We start from the raw sequence: 16,702 nt of genomic DNA on the forward strand, positions 1-16,702 counted from the left end.
AGTTTTCTTTGACCTAAGATTTAAAATAAAATAATTATTATGTGTAAACGTTTTTTCATTTTATACATAACCATACACATCGTATATCGTCCCTTAGCTAACAACACCGCCTAAGTCGATTTTTGGCGGTTTTGACATTTTAATGCCATTGGATAGATCTGCTCATCGCGCGTCTAACCATTGGTCACATGTTATAGATTTCAGCCAATAAGAAGCCGTAATTTGAATTTTAGTGACACCGCGCAAGTCGGTTTGCCTCGCAACACCGCTCAAGTCGTTAGTCTGCCATACATTTCTCGTAAAGTTCCTTCGCGCTTCGTAATTTTTATATTTTTAAGTGAGTTTTATCGCGAAAAGGTCTATGAAAGAAGTTTTAATAGAAGATTAAGAGGTAAGCTATATAATAATGTATTTTTTAATGATTTACGCGTATTAATATATAAGGAAATGATAATAGAAAATATCTTCATTTACTTAAGCGGTGTTTACAATTTTTTTTTTCAAACTTAGGCGGTGTTTCAAACTGTATTTTAATACTTTTAGGAAGCTATACAAGTGAAATACACTATTGATGAAGAAGGAATTGATTCTTGAAGTATTCCGAGTTCATATGATGAATTTTAATGTGCACAATTACAAGAAGCAGGACATAAACGGCGTAAACAACTGCCCAGGTTTCAATCGAATCGAAGGCTGTCTCATAATCCACAAACGCCAGGCAAAGTGGCTGATTATACTCCTCGATCTTCTGTATAATCTGCCGCAGCGTATGTATGTGATCTAAGACACTAAAGCCTGCTAGCCAGCCTGGTAACCAGCTTGATCAGGAGGCTGGAAGGCGTCAAGTCGGCGAGTTAGACGATTCATAATTACTCGAAAACAGCTTGTAGACTTGGTTCAGAAGTTAGATGGGTCTATAATACTTCAACAAGGTATTATCGCCGTTTTTTGAAGAAGAGTATCACCACACTTCTGTGCCGTGCCGTAGAAGTTTTTCCCCCGAGGATGACGGAATAGAACAGCTTCCAAAGAGCCTTTAGCATCGACATTTCACCTGCTTTCAAAAGCTGAGCCGTAATTCTATCATCACACGGGCCTTGTTGTTTAGAGCTATTCCAGAGCTATTCCAAGCTCGTGTAGACTGGCGTTCGGGATATCTTAGGTATTGTGTCGGGTCTAGCTTTTGGGTCTTCGGTTAGATTTGTAACAGGTGTGAACACAGTCGTGTATAATTGTCCGTAGAACTTCTCAACCTCTTTCAATATCTCAGGCCCCGACGCTCTTCTCGGTCTTCAGCTTGGTCAGTTGGCTTTGGCCAACAGACAGACGAATCTCTTACGAACACCTTAGAGCCCTTGTTATGCTCAATCGTCTGTATTATATGCGTAGGTCGCGAGTCAAAAGACTTAGAGATCTATCTGTTAAGACGCCGATACTGAGTAGCATCTTCAGATGACTGCAGATCCATGTTTCGTCTCTCTTCTATAAGGTTATTGATGAGATCAGAGATCTTTTTTGTTTCTCTTAAACGACGGGTTTTAAAGACCTTAGACCCAGTCATTTGGACAATTCCCAAGAACCTACCATTGTACTCTTACATTTTTGCAATATCCTGGCATTGGAAACGATTTTGCAACTCGAGTTGAGCTTTCGGGGTTGGATGGACGCTGGGCGGAGTGTAGACTTTATCAGTCGACATCTATCGAGATTCGGACTTATATTTAATGTGCCCCTTACCATTTGGTGATTGCTTCCTGTTTTGACCAAATTGACCTCACAGACAACATGCTTCTACGTCGACAAGATGAAGTTGATCTCATATTTCATAGCGTCATTGGGATGCGGCGAAATCTACTTTCGCTGTTTTCTGAAGAAGGAGTTCATCATCCCTCTCCATAAAGCCAGCCAGCAGTTAGCCAAGTGCGTTCCTCTCTCCATACCCAAATTGCCCCACTTCCAGCTCATTGTCGTTTCGTTTGCCCAGCTTCGCGTTGAAGGCCCCCCCTCACAATATTTGATCTATACACTGTGATTCTTCAGATTTAGGTTAAAGATAGGATAGGTCATAGGTTATAATGATTGTTTAATTATTTTTTAAATAATTCTTAATAAAATTTTTCTTTGTAAATCATCTATTAATACCTTATTCCTTTACATTTCGGCAAACAACACCGCCTAACTCTACAAAAATATCAGTCAATACCGCTCAAGTCATAAAATATAGGTTAAAATAAAGTAAATCGTCAAATTAAGTATAAATAATTATTTCTCAACCGTTAAATAAAGTATTTAATAAGTAACAATAGGAAAAATCCACCGATTTTTTTAAATAAACAGTTTTTTTCGTCTCCTGTAAAGTTGCTAAAAATGACTTACGCGGTGTTGTTAGCTAAGGGACGATATTTTTATGTACAAAGAACGGCACATTTAGCAACACATTGTAGTCATACGTGATTGTAATGTTGACGAAATAAAAGCAATTATTTTTCAATAACTTTTAATAACAAAATAACTTTGATATAATAATATAAAAATGTTATAGAAATATTAATATAATATCACATTGCACCGTTTTAAAGCTAATAGAGTAAACATTATTTTACATAATATACTATAATAATAAAAAAATAAAAATCTCGCACTTATACCCGATGAAAATGATCTTTAAATCTTAGAATTCCGATAAAATGTTTATATTAATTTACGTGTAAATAAACTTACAAATTGGATCTGACTCCCTTCACGTGTTTGCTCCTGTATCTCCAAATTTCCTGTGAAAAAAACATATTTACTTAGTGAATTAAGGTCATAGCAGACTTATCAACTCAGAAAGGGATCAACACCGTATATCCTTTTGCGAGCTGTCATCGCCTTACGATCCCTTTCCGGGTTGATAAGTGTGCTATGTCCTTTATTGCTTAAAATTTTTCAAGTTACCTACTTATATTATGCTTTTTTACTCGGGAGCTTCATTTGTAAAAGCAGGTAAGCAGAGAAAAATGCACAAGCGCGCTTAGGAGAGTGATTTTTGGAAAATAAGTAAAGAAAACAATTTAATCCTGGAAAAACAACACAGCACTGGTTACTATTAATATTTGATTTCGCAGCTTGACTATTATTCTCTAAAATTATTTAACAAATCAACTTGTATTTGTATTTCCGTTACTTGTTCTTCTGTTTCTTACTTGTTTTTCTATTTAACAGTGTTATATTTTTGCACACTTATTCTCTTCTTCGGGCCGGAAGACGTAATGTAGGCCCTTCACTAGGTGGACTGACGATCTGGTGATTGTCGCGTGTAGTGCCTGGATGCGGGCGGCGCAGGACCGGTCTTTGTGGAAATCCCCTTTGTCCAGCAGTGGACGTCATTTGGCTGAAACGAAAGATTCTTTTCTTACCTCGTAAGTCAGTTCAATGCCTCGTCTCTTCGCTTCAGCGATACTTTCCTCAGCAATCTTCTCCTGCACAGTACCGGTCACGTCTATGAAGTGGCAATCGCTGCTTGCGTAGTGGCACGATATGGATTTTCGGAAGCCCTGGAAAATACGGGGTTGTTTGAGCCTCAGTTTTTTAAATTTTTCTTATACATTCACTTTATTTTTATGAAGATAAAAAAGGAAACTAATCATCGGGAACAATCAACAAAATGGGAGTTCTTTTTACAAGGCAACAGGATTCAAAGTATGGTAGCTGGCAGTAGGTGAGTTAGTAGTAGTTTGTCCCCTTCCAATAATATTTTTTTTTAGTAAGCGTTTCGACCGGATTTATCAAAAGTATTAAAAACGGGTGCGAATCGACCCCTTTGAGAACTAGTAATTGCATACTACTAGTTCAAAAAAGAGTCGATTCGCACGCGATTTTAATACTTTTAATACATCCGGGCGAAACGCCTAGTAAAAAAAAATATTATTGAAAGGGGACGTTTCGCACATTCGTGCGAAGGAAAATCGTGCGAAACTACTACTAACCCCAGTAGGTATGTAAAAATAATTCTCATTATGTCACAGCGAGATTCGAACCTCACAACCTATGACTTAAGTTGTGGGACTGAGTTTGTATTTTTTGTTTCTCACAGTTTTCTTATCAAATCGTTAACAGCTGTTGTTTGTCAATTTCTAAAAATACCAGCCCCCCTAGACAAAACGCACTTTTTGATCGAATCGAAAATCGAATCCGTCAAAATTCCATACAAAAAAGGGGCTTTTCGACCACTTTTCGACTAGTTTGCGATTATAATTGCACTTTGTCTAGACCCACAGAAATTCGAAACCCAATGACGTCATCTAACTAACTAAAACAAAATCAGTCTCATACTAGTCAACATGAGCGTGACATGTGACATCAAGCTGTGCTAATTTCATAAACTTTAAAATGCTTGTATTATTTCCAGTCCAGAGTCAATACTAATTTCACAGGTCGTCTAATCTTTAAGTACATTGTTTATTAATAAAATATGTTCACTTTTCTCATACCTTGGACACGTTAGGCCTGGAGCCATGCACCAAATGTGGGTGAAAGAACACTGTGTCTCCCGGACTCATCTCTAAGTTCACTCGTTGGTTTTCCGGCGCTATGGTGTCCTCTTCTATTATTCCATGGTAGAGACGCATGAATTTCTGTAATACAAAAAACAATTTCTAAGCCTTATAATACTAGCTTTGCCTGCGACTTCGTACGCATGAAAATAGTTTGAATAAATTTTTGTAACATTTTTCTTTACTGCTCCGTCCCTATTGACTGTAGTGTGATGTTATACAGCCTAAAGCCTTCCTTGCTAAATGGGCTATCCAACACAAAAATATTGTTTTGAAATCGTAAAAGTTGTAGTTTTTCATTCGTTCGCTAAAAACCGTTCCTGCAAAAAAACGGTATGACTCCGTGGTAACAAGCCCTTAGTCTACTTTGGAACAGTTTTACAAGTCTGTGATAAAATATCTGATAGTTATTTGGTACATAACGCCAAGTTTATCTGTCAGATAAGCCCCTTTATGATTTATAGGTAAAATATTGTTTGACAAGTTTGCAAATTAACTAACTCTTGGTTTTTAGCGACATTAATTTGAGATGATAATGTATGTAAACAGTAAATTTCAAATGCTATGTTTTTCAACCTTGAGCTGAGGCAATAAGAATCTAAATAAAAATATTCTCATTGCATGTTTAAGGTTTTAGCATTTGATTGCGAACTTAACGAATATTTCGCTTAGGTGTTAAAAGTGGCAAAATAACTTTGCATATAAAGTTAAAAACATGAATGATTTGAGTAAAAAAACATTTAAAGGATGTCACACTGGATGAGGCCTGCGGCCAATTCAAAGTAAAAGCAGCATTTAATTTAAGTAAATAAATAATAAACTACAACTGAAATATTATATGTAACGGAACGGATAATTTCAGCCACAGGGCCCCGATTGTGCTAAAAATTGTCAACTGCAACATGACTGGACGACGAACGAACTTTAGCTGTTTTGACAAATCCGTATCGCGGTGTCGTTTTGACAGCTAGTTCAAACGAAGTTGTAACATAAACGGAATGCAACTGCGCTTTTGAGTAAAAGCTGACAGACAGCTACTTTCTCTCACACGCAACTCAAACGCTTCTCAAATATTTTCTGTGTTTTAGTAATTTTGTTTTTAAAAACAAGGTGTTCGGAATTTTAATGGAAAGAAAGTGCACCAATCTGTTGTTTTGTTTTTGTTTGCGCGTGAATTTTACCGCGATACTAAATTGCACATCAGCTGGAATGAAAATGGAGCGTGACTGGAGTGTGGACTAGAGATGAAACGCAAATGAATTGGAGATATCCACTACTGAATACATCATGCCCCAATGATTTTATATAACCCTGTTGGTATCTTTACGGATATCTTCGAACTCCTCTTAAGAACTTCGAACTCCTCCTATGTTCTTCTGATTAATTTCTTTGCGGGTCCAATGACTGTTTAACTTTCCCCCGGGACAAACTTGACCTTCACTGGTTGGGTTTTTATGGCGGTCAAGCTGTAGATCCTGGCTACACAGGAGTTGCAGTGGTGGGAACGAGAGGTGGGAATATTCCCGTTTACGGATAACTCACCTCAGGGTACCCATGGCTGTGCAGCTCTCCTCTATGGCTGCCGGGCAGCACGTACAGGCATCCGTTGTCGATGGTCACGTCGTCTATGGCCGTCCACGCCGCTATGATCTTGTGTGCCGGTCGGAACGGGAAATAATATATGTCCTGGCGAATTAATTGTGTATTTATTGTAATAATGGTGCTTGTGGAGTGTACTAAAAAGTTAGTATTTCCACAGAATAATAATAAGTACTATGTACAGAAGTTTTACTTCGCGAAGGTATTTAAAAAAAAAATGCTCAGTGTTGTTAACAATATGGTTAGTAGGGAATTTAGTGCAATGATTTGTATGGAGACCCCTCCACTTTGGTATAGAAGGCTCATTTTTGCAACAGTGGTTCTTTTGGTGCTCCTGAGTGGATTTCCGTCGGTAGACATCGGGAGCCCCCCCTGTGGTAGCAGGGGGAGGGGGGGCAACTTTCCTTCCGCCGCGCTTCACTTTAAGGCCCATATCTTCAAAACTATGGGTATTAGGGCAAGTGTGGTATCATTTTCGGATAATTAAAGGATGGCGAATTTATTTCTAGAACAAACTTTTTGCCTTTAAATACAAAAAATTTGAAATATTGAGTAAAATTCACAAAAACCAAAAAGTATTTTTTTAAATAAACGTCGTTTACTTTTAAACCACTGGAGATAATCTAATAAAAAAAATATGACCTGAAAGCTACATTTATCAGGATTATAAAAATATAACATTGTATGGTACTTTTTTCGCAAAAAGTAGGTGAAAAAAATTTTTTCTTCAGGACACAGCGGGCGAATTTTATTGCGCATCGGAAAAAAATATTTATTTTATCCATGAATTCATACTATTTGGTTCATAAGCAAGCAAGGATTATTATTTTAGAATTTATTTAGAGTTGCTGGCACATCAATCTACCATAATTTGTATTTTTTCGTCAATTGATTTTGAACTCTATGTGTGAGACATAAGGTTGAAAATAGCTTAAATACATTTTAATATTGAAAATATCATAAGAAGAAAGCACTATATAAAGAACTTTAATTTGTCTAAACGTCTTAATGATTATTATTATTTTAATTAACACTTTTATTTCTACATACAATTGTACCAGTGATTTAACGGAAAGGTAAGTGTGAGGAAAATGAGGTTTCACAATCATAGTACGGGAGATATTTTTAGCACAAAGGTTACGGCTGTGACCTTTTTAGTTGTTTTTTTCAGACAGCACCAGCTTCTGCACTACTTCTTGCACTTACATCTCACCATTTCCAGGCAAGCCTCGGCAGCTACGGGCAAACCGGTCCATGTAGGCTCCATCTTGCTATCGACTCTGGTCCACCCCCAACCAGTCGGGTAAAGGGAAGACTCGAGTCGGTTGCTTGCACCTGATCCTATACGCGAATCCCTTGATATACTGCCAGTAGCCAAGGCTGATACAAAGCTGCTGCTGCTGTCTGGGTTATCTTATGTAGGGCCTAAGCTAAGCTAGGTCTAAGCGTAGTCCACAGCGACCCATTAGGATCTTTATGCTCCATTTTTTTATTCCCTATCATCCAAAAAAATCCTATCCATTAGGTGAATTAAGCGTCTGAGTGAAAGCCTTCTAAGTCTTCTGATGCCGGATATGCTGACCCAAGCAGACCCATCCTTACAGTATTGATTCATGGACCCCACATGTATTCCACATGCTCGAGAGCTGTCTTCTGTTGTTAGGCCCATTTTGTGGGACATGTGGTTCGTTCCATAATGCCCAGTTTGCGTACCAGTAATTGCTTGGGCTTAGGTACCTTTTATTTCCGCTTAATGAGTTTTCTCCATGACCCTGTGTTTCCCTTTAGGAATGATTTGGAGAGGCTTATCTTATATCGTTGGAGCTTTCCCATTCAGCACTGTGCTTCTTGGATATGGCCATATTATGGCCATGAGGTATGCCGTTAGATAAAGGTAAGTATCAGTTCTGACCCAATAGGTATCGCCTCTGACCCTAGTTTCGCTAGACTGTCGGCTCTCCCATTGCATTTGATCCGTGTATGTCCAGGTATCCCACATCAGGGACACTTTCATGCCTTCCGAGTTTGTTCATCTTTAAGATTGCATCTAGAATAATTCTAGACTCAACCTTCACTGAGGCGATGGCTTTTTGTTTGAGTGCTGCCTGGCTGTGGATCAGGATGTAAATATTGCGTTTTTTACACCCCTGTTCTTTAGTGCACACATATTATAGCGTAGAATTCAGCTTGAAACACTGTAGCAAACCTCCTTAAGCGTTCACTATGTTCGAAGTGTTTACAGTAGACGCCCGTTCCCGTTCCCAAGGCCATCTTTACAGTGGCGGCGTAAGTCCTAAGGCACCCCCTGGTAACCCCCACGATTTTGGGGTTACCTACCGATTCCAAGATTGAAAGACAATGACATAGACCGCAGACTTGCTATGCAGATGCGCCAGTGAGTACTTATCTGTGCGACATGTGTCACCCTCTGATGCTTGGCACCCGGCCCCCCCCTACGCCGCTACTGCATCTTTGAGCTGTCAGTAAACCAGATTAGGCTGTTCTGTTGGGATTTTGGTCCTCTTTTCTAGTCGTCCCTTGTTCAAGATCTATCCACTTACTTATTAGATCAATCCAAGGGGTTCGCGTATAGGATTAGTTGCAAGCAACCGACTCAGTCTTCCCTTTACCCGACTGGTTGGGGGTGGACCAGAGCCGATAGCAAGATGGAGCCTACATGGACCGGTTTGCCCGTAGCTGCCGAGGCTTGCCTGGAAATGGTGAGATGTAAGTGCAAGAAGTAGTGCAGAAGCTGGTGCTGTCTGAAAAAAACAACTAAAAAGGTCACAGCCGTAACCTTTGTGCTAAAAATATCTCCCGTACTATGATTGTGAAACCTCATTTTCCTCACACTTACCTTTCCGTTAAATCACTGGTACAATAGTATGTAGAAATAAAAGTGTTAATTAAAATAATAATAATCATTAAGACGTTTAGACAAATTAAAGTTCTTTATTTAGTGCTTTCTTCTTATGATATTTTCAATATTAAAATGTATTTAAACTATTTTCAACCTTATGTCTCACACATAGAGTTCAAAATCAATTGACGAAAAAATACAAATTATGGTAGATTGATGTGCCAGCAACTCTAAATAAATTCTAAAATAATAATCCTTGCTTGCTTATGAACCAAATAGTATGAATTCATGGATAAAATAAATATTTTTTTCCGATGCGCAATAAAATTCGCCCGCTGTGTCCTGAAGAAAAAATTTTTTTCACCTACTTTTTGCGAAAAAAGTACCATACAATGTTATATTTTTATAATCCTGATAAATGTAGCTTTCAGGTCATATTTTTTTTATTAGATTATCTCCAGTGGTTTAAAAGTAAACGACGTTTATTTAAAAAAATACTTTTTGGTTTTTGTGAATTTTACTCAATATTTCAATTTTTTTGTATGAAAAGGCAAAAAGTTTGTTCTAGAAATGAATTCGCCATCCTTTAATTATCCGAAAATGATACCACACTTGCCCTAATACCCATAGTTTTGAAGATATGGGCCTTAAAGTGAAGCGCGGCGGAAGGAAACTTGCCCCCCCTCCCCCTGCTACCACAGGGGGGGCTCCCGATGTCTACCGACGGAAATCCACTCAGGAGCACCCAAAGAACCACTGTTGCAAAAATGAGCCTTCTATACCAAAGTGGAGGGGTTCTTGCACTAAATTCCCTACTAGGTGTAATTTAGCCTGTCTCAAGAGTCAAGCACCATTTTGTTGACAAACGTCAGTGATCGGCACTGCGCCGAAGCTATAGGGCTGACTTCGGTAAAATGATGTGACGTGAGGTGCCAAACTGCGGAAAATAGCGGAGGAAATACATGATTTAGCATGAATTATCATGAATAATATTAACTACTTATTTACCTCTCAGTGTCTTGAGGCAACTTAAAAAAGTACATTCTGTGTTTTTATTATTATTTTTATCTCCAGTGGTTTAAAAGTAAACGACGTTTATTTAAAAAAATACTTTTTGGTTTTTGTGAATTTTACTCAATATTTCAAATTTTTTGTATGAAAAGGCAAAAAGTTTGTTCTAGAAATGAATTCGCCATCCTTTAATTATCCGAAAATGATACCACACTTGCCCTAATACCCATAATTTTGAAGATATGGGCCTTAAAGTGAAGCGCGGCGGAAGGAAAGTTGCCCCCCCTCCCCCTGCTATCACAGGGGGGGCTCCCGATGTCTACCGACGGAAATCCACTCAGGAGCACCCAAAGAATCACTGTTGCAAAAATGAGCCTTCTATACCAAAGTGGAGGGGTTCTTGCACTAAATTCCCTACTAGGTGTAATTTAGCCTGTCTCAAGAGTCAAGCACCATTTTGTTGACAAACGTCAGTGATCGGCACTGCGCCGAAGCTATAGGGCTGACTTCGGTAAAATGATGTGACGTGAGGTGCCAAACTGCGGAAAATAGCGGAGGAAATACATGATTTAGCATGAATTATCATGAATAATATTAACTACTTATTTACCTCTCAGTGTCTTGAGGCAACTAAAAAAAATACATTCTGTGTTTTTATTATTATTTAGGCAGTTAAATACTGCACAGTATTTAGTACACCATTTTCTTCCATCATACACATGAGTCAATGTTCGCTCGTATGTGAGGCCTTGTCGAATAGTATCCTGTAGGTGGGCCATCGTGCGTGTTTTGTTTTCGATATAAACTCACGGAGATGAACAGGCCTGGTATTGTGCCAATTTTCTAACAATTTGTCGTCAGAAATGTTGTTTATATATTCAGACGTCATTCGCAGACAAAAAAACTGTTATTACTGTTACTACCAACTTTTATTGATCTTTTTTTTACTTTGACTATCTAAGTACTTTCTGTTGCTGAGGATGTCATCCCACAATCATGCGTAAACTGTTAGTGTTAAGGCACATTACATAGCACACTTATCAACCCAGAAAGGGATTGTAACCGTATCAACTCGAGGCGGTCAGTATTTTTTGTATAAACGTCCTACTGCAACGCACACTCATCCGCACCGTAACGTAAACGCCTCGCCTCGCGGTTGACAGCGCGCGAAAGGTGTTGATCCCTTTCAGAGTTGATAAGTCTGCTATGACCTTTAATCTGTGCTTTTTGGGGGCGACACCGATAATAAGTAATCAATTTAATCCTATTATTAATACGTCGCATCTACAGTATAAAAATGTTTGACTATTGCGAAGGATGACATCAACACCGTACTTTTTCTGTTACAAAGGATGTTATCACCTGATCATCTATTTAACCGACTTCAAAAAAACTAGTGGTGACCGAGTTTGTTCCGGCGTTTCTTCTCAGCACTTGCCATTTATGTTTGTCTCGAAGCGCTGGTAGGGCTAAAATATCAGAAGACATGTAAAGTGCCCCATAAGGGCTACCATTCCGCCCGCGGCTTCGCCCGCGTAGAATTTTGTGTCACAGAAAACCTTTATCGCGCGCGTCCCTGTTTCAAAATCCGGAAAAAAACTATCCTATGTCCTTTCCCGGGAATCAAACTCTATCTATGCCAAATTTCATCAAAATCGGTTCAGTGGTTTAGGCGTAAAAGAGAGACAGACAGACAGAGTTACTTTCGCATTTATAATATTAGTATAGATATTTTTTCGTTCATGAGTGCCACCAGTGGTCTAAATTAAATAAAATATTTTTGATTTTGATTTTGAAAAAGGAGGAGGTTCTATTCACCTGATGCGGAGGATGGCGTCCCGTGCCCGGAGGCTTGTTGATAAGCATGGTGTGCATCGCAGAGACGTTGTCGCCGATGAACTGCGACACAACGTTCAAGAGCCGTGGATGCTCTATGTACGACGCAAACACGTCGTCGTAGAGAATGTCTTGCAGCTGGAAATAAATAAATAAATAAATCTTTGGACATAATAAAAAGAGTAGACGTCATGGTCACATTTTAAGTGCACCTGTCTCAAAAACTGCTTTAAAACAAAAAAGCTTCTTTAGTATGGCTCCAAAAATTTACAATAAATTACCACAGACACTAAAAGACACAAATATTCAGATATTTCGCAAGCAGCTGCTATCCTTATTATTAAGCAAAGCCTACTATACATTGACAGAGTTTTTAACTGACAAATTGTAAGATTCTTGACTTTTTTTTTATGTATAAATGTTTATGAAATTGTTACTGATTGGACATTACTAACTTACTTTTTATTTTATTTAATTTCTACTAACCTAATACGACTCAATGATGTTATGTAAATTTGTACGCCGACCTTGGGCCAAACATAGTGATACCGACTTCATTTTTAACACCTGTAATATGTTATTTACCTATGTTCCACAAATAAACGAATTTGATTTGATTTGATTTGACAATTTCACACAGCGCCAGCTAGCCCCAAAGTAAGCAACTCAATGCTTGTGTTATGGGTGCTAACTTAACGGATATACTACTTATATACTTTTTTTTTAAATAAATAAAAATAAATCTGTAGAGAGTCAATTCTGTACATCATCATCATTTCAGCCATAGGACGTCCACTGCTGAACATAGGCCTCCCCCAATGCTTTCCATGTTGCTCGATTGGTAGCGGCCTGCGCCCAGCGCTTCCCTGCTACCTTTACGATGTCGTCGGTCCACCTTGTAGGTGGACGTCCCACGCTGCGTTTTCCGGTGCGCGGCCTCCATTCCAGAACTTTTCTTCTTTCTGTACATGAAATATATTTTCAAAATAACTATTAGGGGGTGATTAGTGATCGATACTGATGCCAAAAATGCAATCAGTAAATTTTTTGTCTGTCTGTATGTTCCTAGAAACAAAAACTACTCGACGGATTTTAACGAAACTTGGTAAAATTATTCTTCATATTCCTGGGCAGGTTATAGTATACTTAGGAATTCCCACAGGAACAGGAATTAGCGAGAAAATACTTTTGTCTGAAAAATCTAAACCGCTTAAGTTAGACACTTGAAATTTGGCATGCAGGTACTTTAGTAAACTTAAAGCTTAGTTACAACAGGATATTGCAAAATTCCCACGGGAATGGAAGTTTGCGGGAAAATACATTTGTATGAAAAAATCTAAACCGCGTAAGATAGATGAAGGGGGTAAAACGGGATCCACGCGTACGAAGTCGCGGGCGGCCGCTAGTAATAAATAAATGATAATGACGTGGCCCGACGGATTAGCAAGCTGAAGTGGCAATAGGCACAGTACGCACTGCGTACTACGCAGAACTGACGGCCGATGGGGCAGCAAGGTTCTGGAGTGGAGGCCACGAAACTGCGTTTTCGGCAGCGGGGGACGTCCACCCACAAGGTGGACCTACGACATCATAAAGGTAGCAGGAAGGCGCTGGATGCAGGCCGCTACCAACCGGTCAGTATGGAAGTCATTGGGGGAGGCCTATGTTCAGCAGTGGACGTCCTATGGCTGAAATGATAAATTCGTTCTGTGGTGTGTAGTAAGACCACCTGTCTCGGATTAAGAGGTCCAGAGTTTGATTCCCAGTAGGGATCTTTTTTCCGGTTTGGTTCGTAGGGCTTGTTCTAAGTCTAACTGGCTAGCTACGGTGGCTAGTATAAATTTATATGTATTATTTAAATCGGATATTGCTAAGTAATTCCACTGCTATGCTCGGAGTTTCCCTGCGTGATCGAATCAGAAATGAGGAGATCCGCAGGAGAACCAAAGCGACTGACATAGCCCGCAGAATTGCTAAAATCAAGTGGCAGTGGGCGGGGCACATAGCTCGAAGAGCCGATGGCCGATGGGGCAGAAAAGTTCTCGAGTGGCGACCACAGGCCGGAAGACGTAGCGTGGGCAGGCCTCCCTAAGTGGACCGAATATCTGCTGAAGGTCGCGGGAGCTGCCTAGTCTTTGTAGAAATCCTTGGGGAGGCCTTTGTCCAGCAGTGGACGTCATTCGGCTGAAACGAAGGAACGATAGAAGTTCATACCTATTATGTACCTAATGTAAAAAAAATCATGCGCACGTAGACGTAAGCAAGTCACTTAAATATTCGTGTGCATTCTGTTAACGTCAACATTGTTGAATAAATTTGTATTCAAACCTGCAAACGCAAAATTATGCAAATCAGCTTATCTCAGGGCTGGATCTACCATTTTATTAGGGCTTTTTGGGCTTCAATCCAGGGCCTCGTGGATTCCAGCTAAGTCAAGTCAAAATCAAAAATAGACGATAATGCGAAAGAGTATGTCGTTGACGAGTGAAAACCTCGTAAGTCGAATTTTTATAAGTTAGAAAACCTCTCAACGCACATTTCGAGCTCACCTATATTCGAATTGGATGATTGTAATGCCATCTATCGCGTTCAATGAAAACATCATAAAAATATTGCGGAGACGGTTTTTTGTCTCTCCTGAAAAATTCTTTCTCCGCCATTTTCTGCAGTTTGGCACCTCACGTCACATCATTTTACCGAAGTCAGCCCTATAGCTTCGGCGCAGTACCGATCACTGACGTTTGTCAACAAAATGGTGCTTGACTCTTAAGACAAGCTAAATTACACCATATTGTTAATGATATTGAGCATACATTTTTTTAAATACCTTCGCGAAGTAAAACTTCTGTACGTAGTACTTATTATTATTCTGTGGTATTAGCCCAGGGCCCCCTAAACTCACGGTCCGGCCCTGGCTTATCTTGCTCACCTTATTAACATAATCCTCAGCCTTCTTCGCCTCTTTGACCAGGTTGGCTTCCTTCACAATCGTCACATTCCCACGGGGTATCACTCCGTTGCAAATCAAACTGAATTGCTTTCTGAAAAATATTTAACAGCAATAAAATGACAATTATTAAGTAAATAATACATAACACTCCACTCACAACACAACACATTAATTCAATCAATACACCACAAACACACTAATTAAGGATGTACGTTAATACTTTTGGAAGAACGGTAACCTCCTACTACAGGTATTCTTATACTTAAAAGGATGGTTACCAAAATACTTTGTAAATGAACTTTATTTATAAAAGAAAACATTTTCATTTTCAATTGTAATTGTTTTGGAGATTTAGCGGGAATAGGTAATTTTAGGTAGTAGTACAAAGAAAAATGAAAATAGGTTTATTTTAATTACCGTTAATAAGATAAATTAACATTAAATTTTTAACAAACATAAAATTAACAAGGATTGATTGAAAATAAAACAAGGTCATTGTATACAAATTAACAAGATTATTGTAGTTCCCTACAGATTGCTGCTGGGACTACAGATATAAGTTAAAAAAAAAATTGTATACAAATGATGTTGTTATCATAGAAATAATTATTTATGATAATACAGATTATTATTCTAATGTCTGCATGATTTAGATAAGACTTGATTTGAATTTTTTAAATATTAAATGTACTTACTTATAGCTGTATAACGATCCAAAATCAATAAGCTGCTTTATCACTAAGTAGCCATTGTCGTCGTAAAACTTCAACTGTTCTTTAGACACTTCATAGGTCTCCGGTAACTCTGCGAATACTCTGAAAATAAATAATAAGATTATCATCAGAGGGGAGTTGCCAATATTTGTCATGCTTGGACCGAAGACCTCATAAAGGTAGCAGGAAGGCGCTGGATGCAGGCCGCTACCAACCGTGCGATGTGGAAATCATTGGCAGAGGCCAATTTTCAGCAGTGGACGTCCTGTGGCTGAAATGATGAAATAAAAAGTTACATTTAAAATACCATAAAAGTATTCAAACAAGACAACAAGTGGTTCCTGTGAGCCAACAGTTAATTTCTATTGTCTACTATGTATGCCAATATTTAGGTATATTAGATTAGAAATGAGACGCTTGACTTTTAAACATAAAAATGAAAAAATAGATAAGTATGTTAATAGCATTGTTTCATGAATGCAGTAAATTAACATCTTCAAATTAATGTCTATTCATTAATAATAATTTTACGAAAATCTCGTGTTTACTTACTTTTTCGGTGTAACTTTTAAGTCACCCAATTTTCGAGAACTCATATTGAAATTAGCAAGTGTTACACAGTTTGTTATTGTTAGGTAAACTTTTTTAAACTATGTAATTTAAGTTTCAGTTCATAATTCACAAAGCCAGTGCTTTGTCATTAATCAGTATTAATGATCATTGATGATCACCAGCACCATATATAAAAAGTACTTTGTGACCAGCACCAAATACAAAAACGGACTATAAATTAAATTTTAATCTTCACAACAAAGTTCAACAAACAAGAACGAGAACTCTACATCACGTGACCACGATATGATAACAAAAATTAGGGATGTGACATTCATTACTTTGTGCTTATAGACATCGATAGTATTAGTTTTTAATTAAACTAAAATAAATTAGAATCTCCACAACAAGTAAGAAAATATTGTATTATGTACCTTCATTATGGATTTTTATAATTGCACAGATAGTGTTTTTCTTTCACAACTTTAACATTATTTTGAAGTAAGGGTGGGTGTGGTACGTGAGTAGAACCCAGTCGTACCTGTGTTAAATTAATAGGCTAACTTTATGTATCAGGATTCAGGATTACGGGTTAATATTTCCTAAATTAACGAAAAATTATTATATTATAGGTAACCTGGTTTAA

General features: G+C 38.2%; 1 protein-coding gene across 1 annotated transcript; it reads right to left on the reverse strand.

Annotated features, from left to right (window-relative positions):
- Nucleotides 1-2,546: 2,546 nt before the first annotated feature.
- LOC114360145 (phytanoyl-CoA dioxygenase, peroxisomal) lies at nt 2,547-16,151 on the reverse strand. Its single transcript, XM_028314729.1, has 8 exons — nt 16,057-16,151; nt 15,487-15,606; nt 14,771-14,882; nt 11,824-11,979; nt 6,078-6,221; nt 4,473-4,616; nt 3,399-3,536; nt 2,547-2,771 (listed from the first exon to the last, which is right to left on the reverse strand). Exons 1-8 carry the CDS (start codon nt 16,098-16,100, stop codon nt 2,718-2,720), a joined length of 912 nt encoding a protein of 303 aa, XP_028170530.1. The 5' UTR covers nt 16,101-16,151; the 3' UTR covers nt 2,547-2,717.
- Between the last annotated feature and the right edge of the window lie 551 nt (nt 16,152-16,702).

Source organism: Ostrinia furnacalis, unplaced genomic scaffold (assembly GCF_004193835.3).
Source record: "Ostrinia furnacalis isolate ACB-3 unplaced genomic scaffold, ASM419383v2 OfSCF4906, whole genome shotgun sequence".
Taxonomy (NCBI): Eukaryota; Metazoa; Arthropoda; class Insecta; order Lepidoptera; family Crambidae; genus Ostrinia; species Ostrinia furnacalis.

Excerpts from the sequence above, each read along its gene's own strand:
- LOC114360145 (XM_028314729.1), bottom strand. The coding sequence starts at position 16,100 with ATGAGTTCTCGAAAATTGGGTGACTTAAAAGTTACACCGAAAAA. Across the intron at positions 4,617-6,077 it reads ACAGCCATGGGTACCCTGAG|AAATTCATGCGTCTCTACCA; the intron begins GTGAGTTATCCG and ends TTTGTATTACAG. Across the intron at positions 3,537-4,472 it reads CCAGGCCTAACGTGTCCAAG|GGCTTCCGAAAATCCATATC; the intron begins GTATGAGAAAAG and ends CGTATTTTCCAG.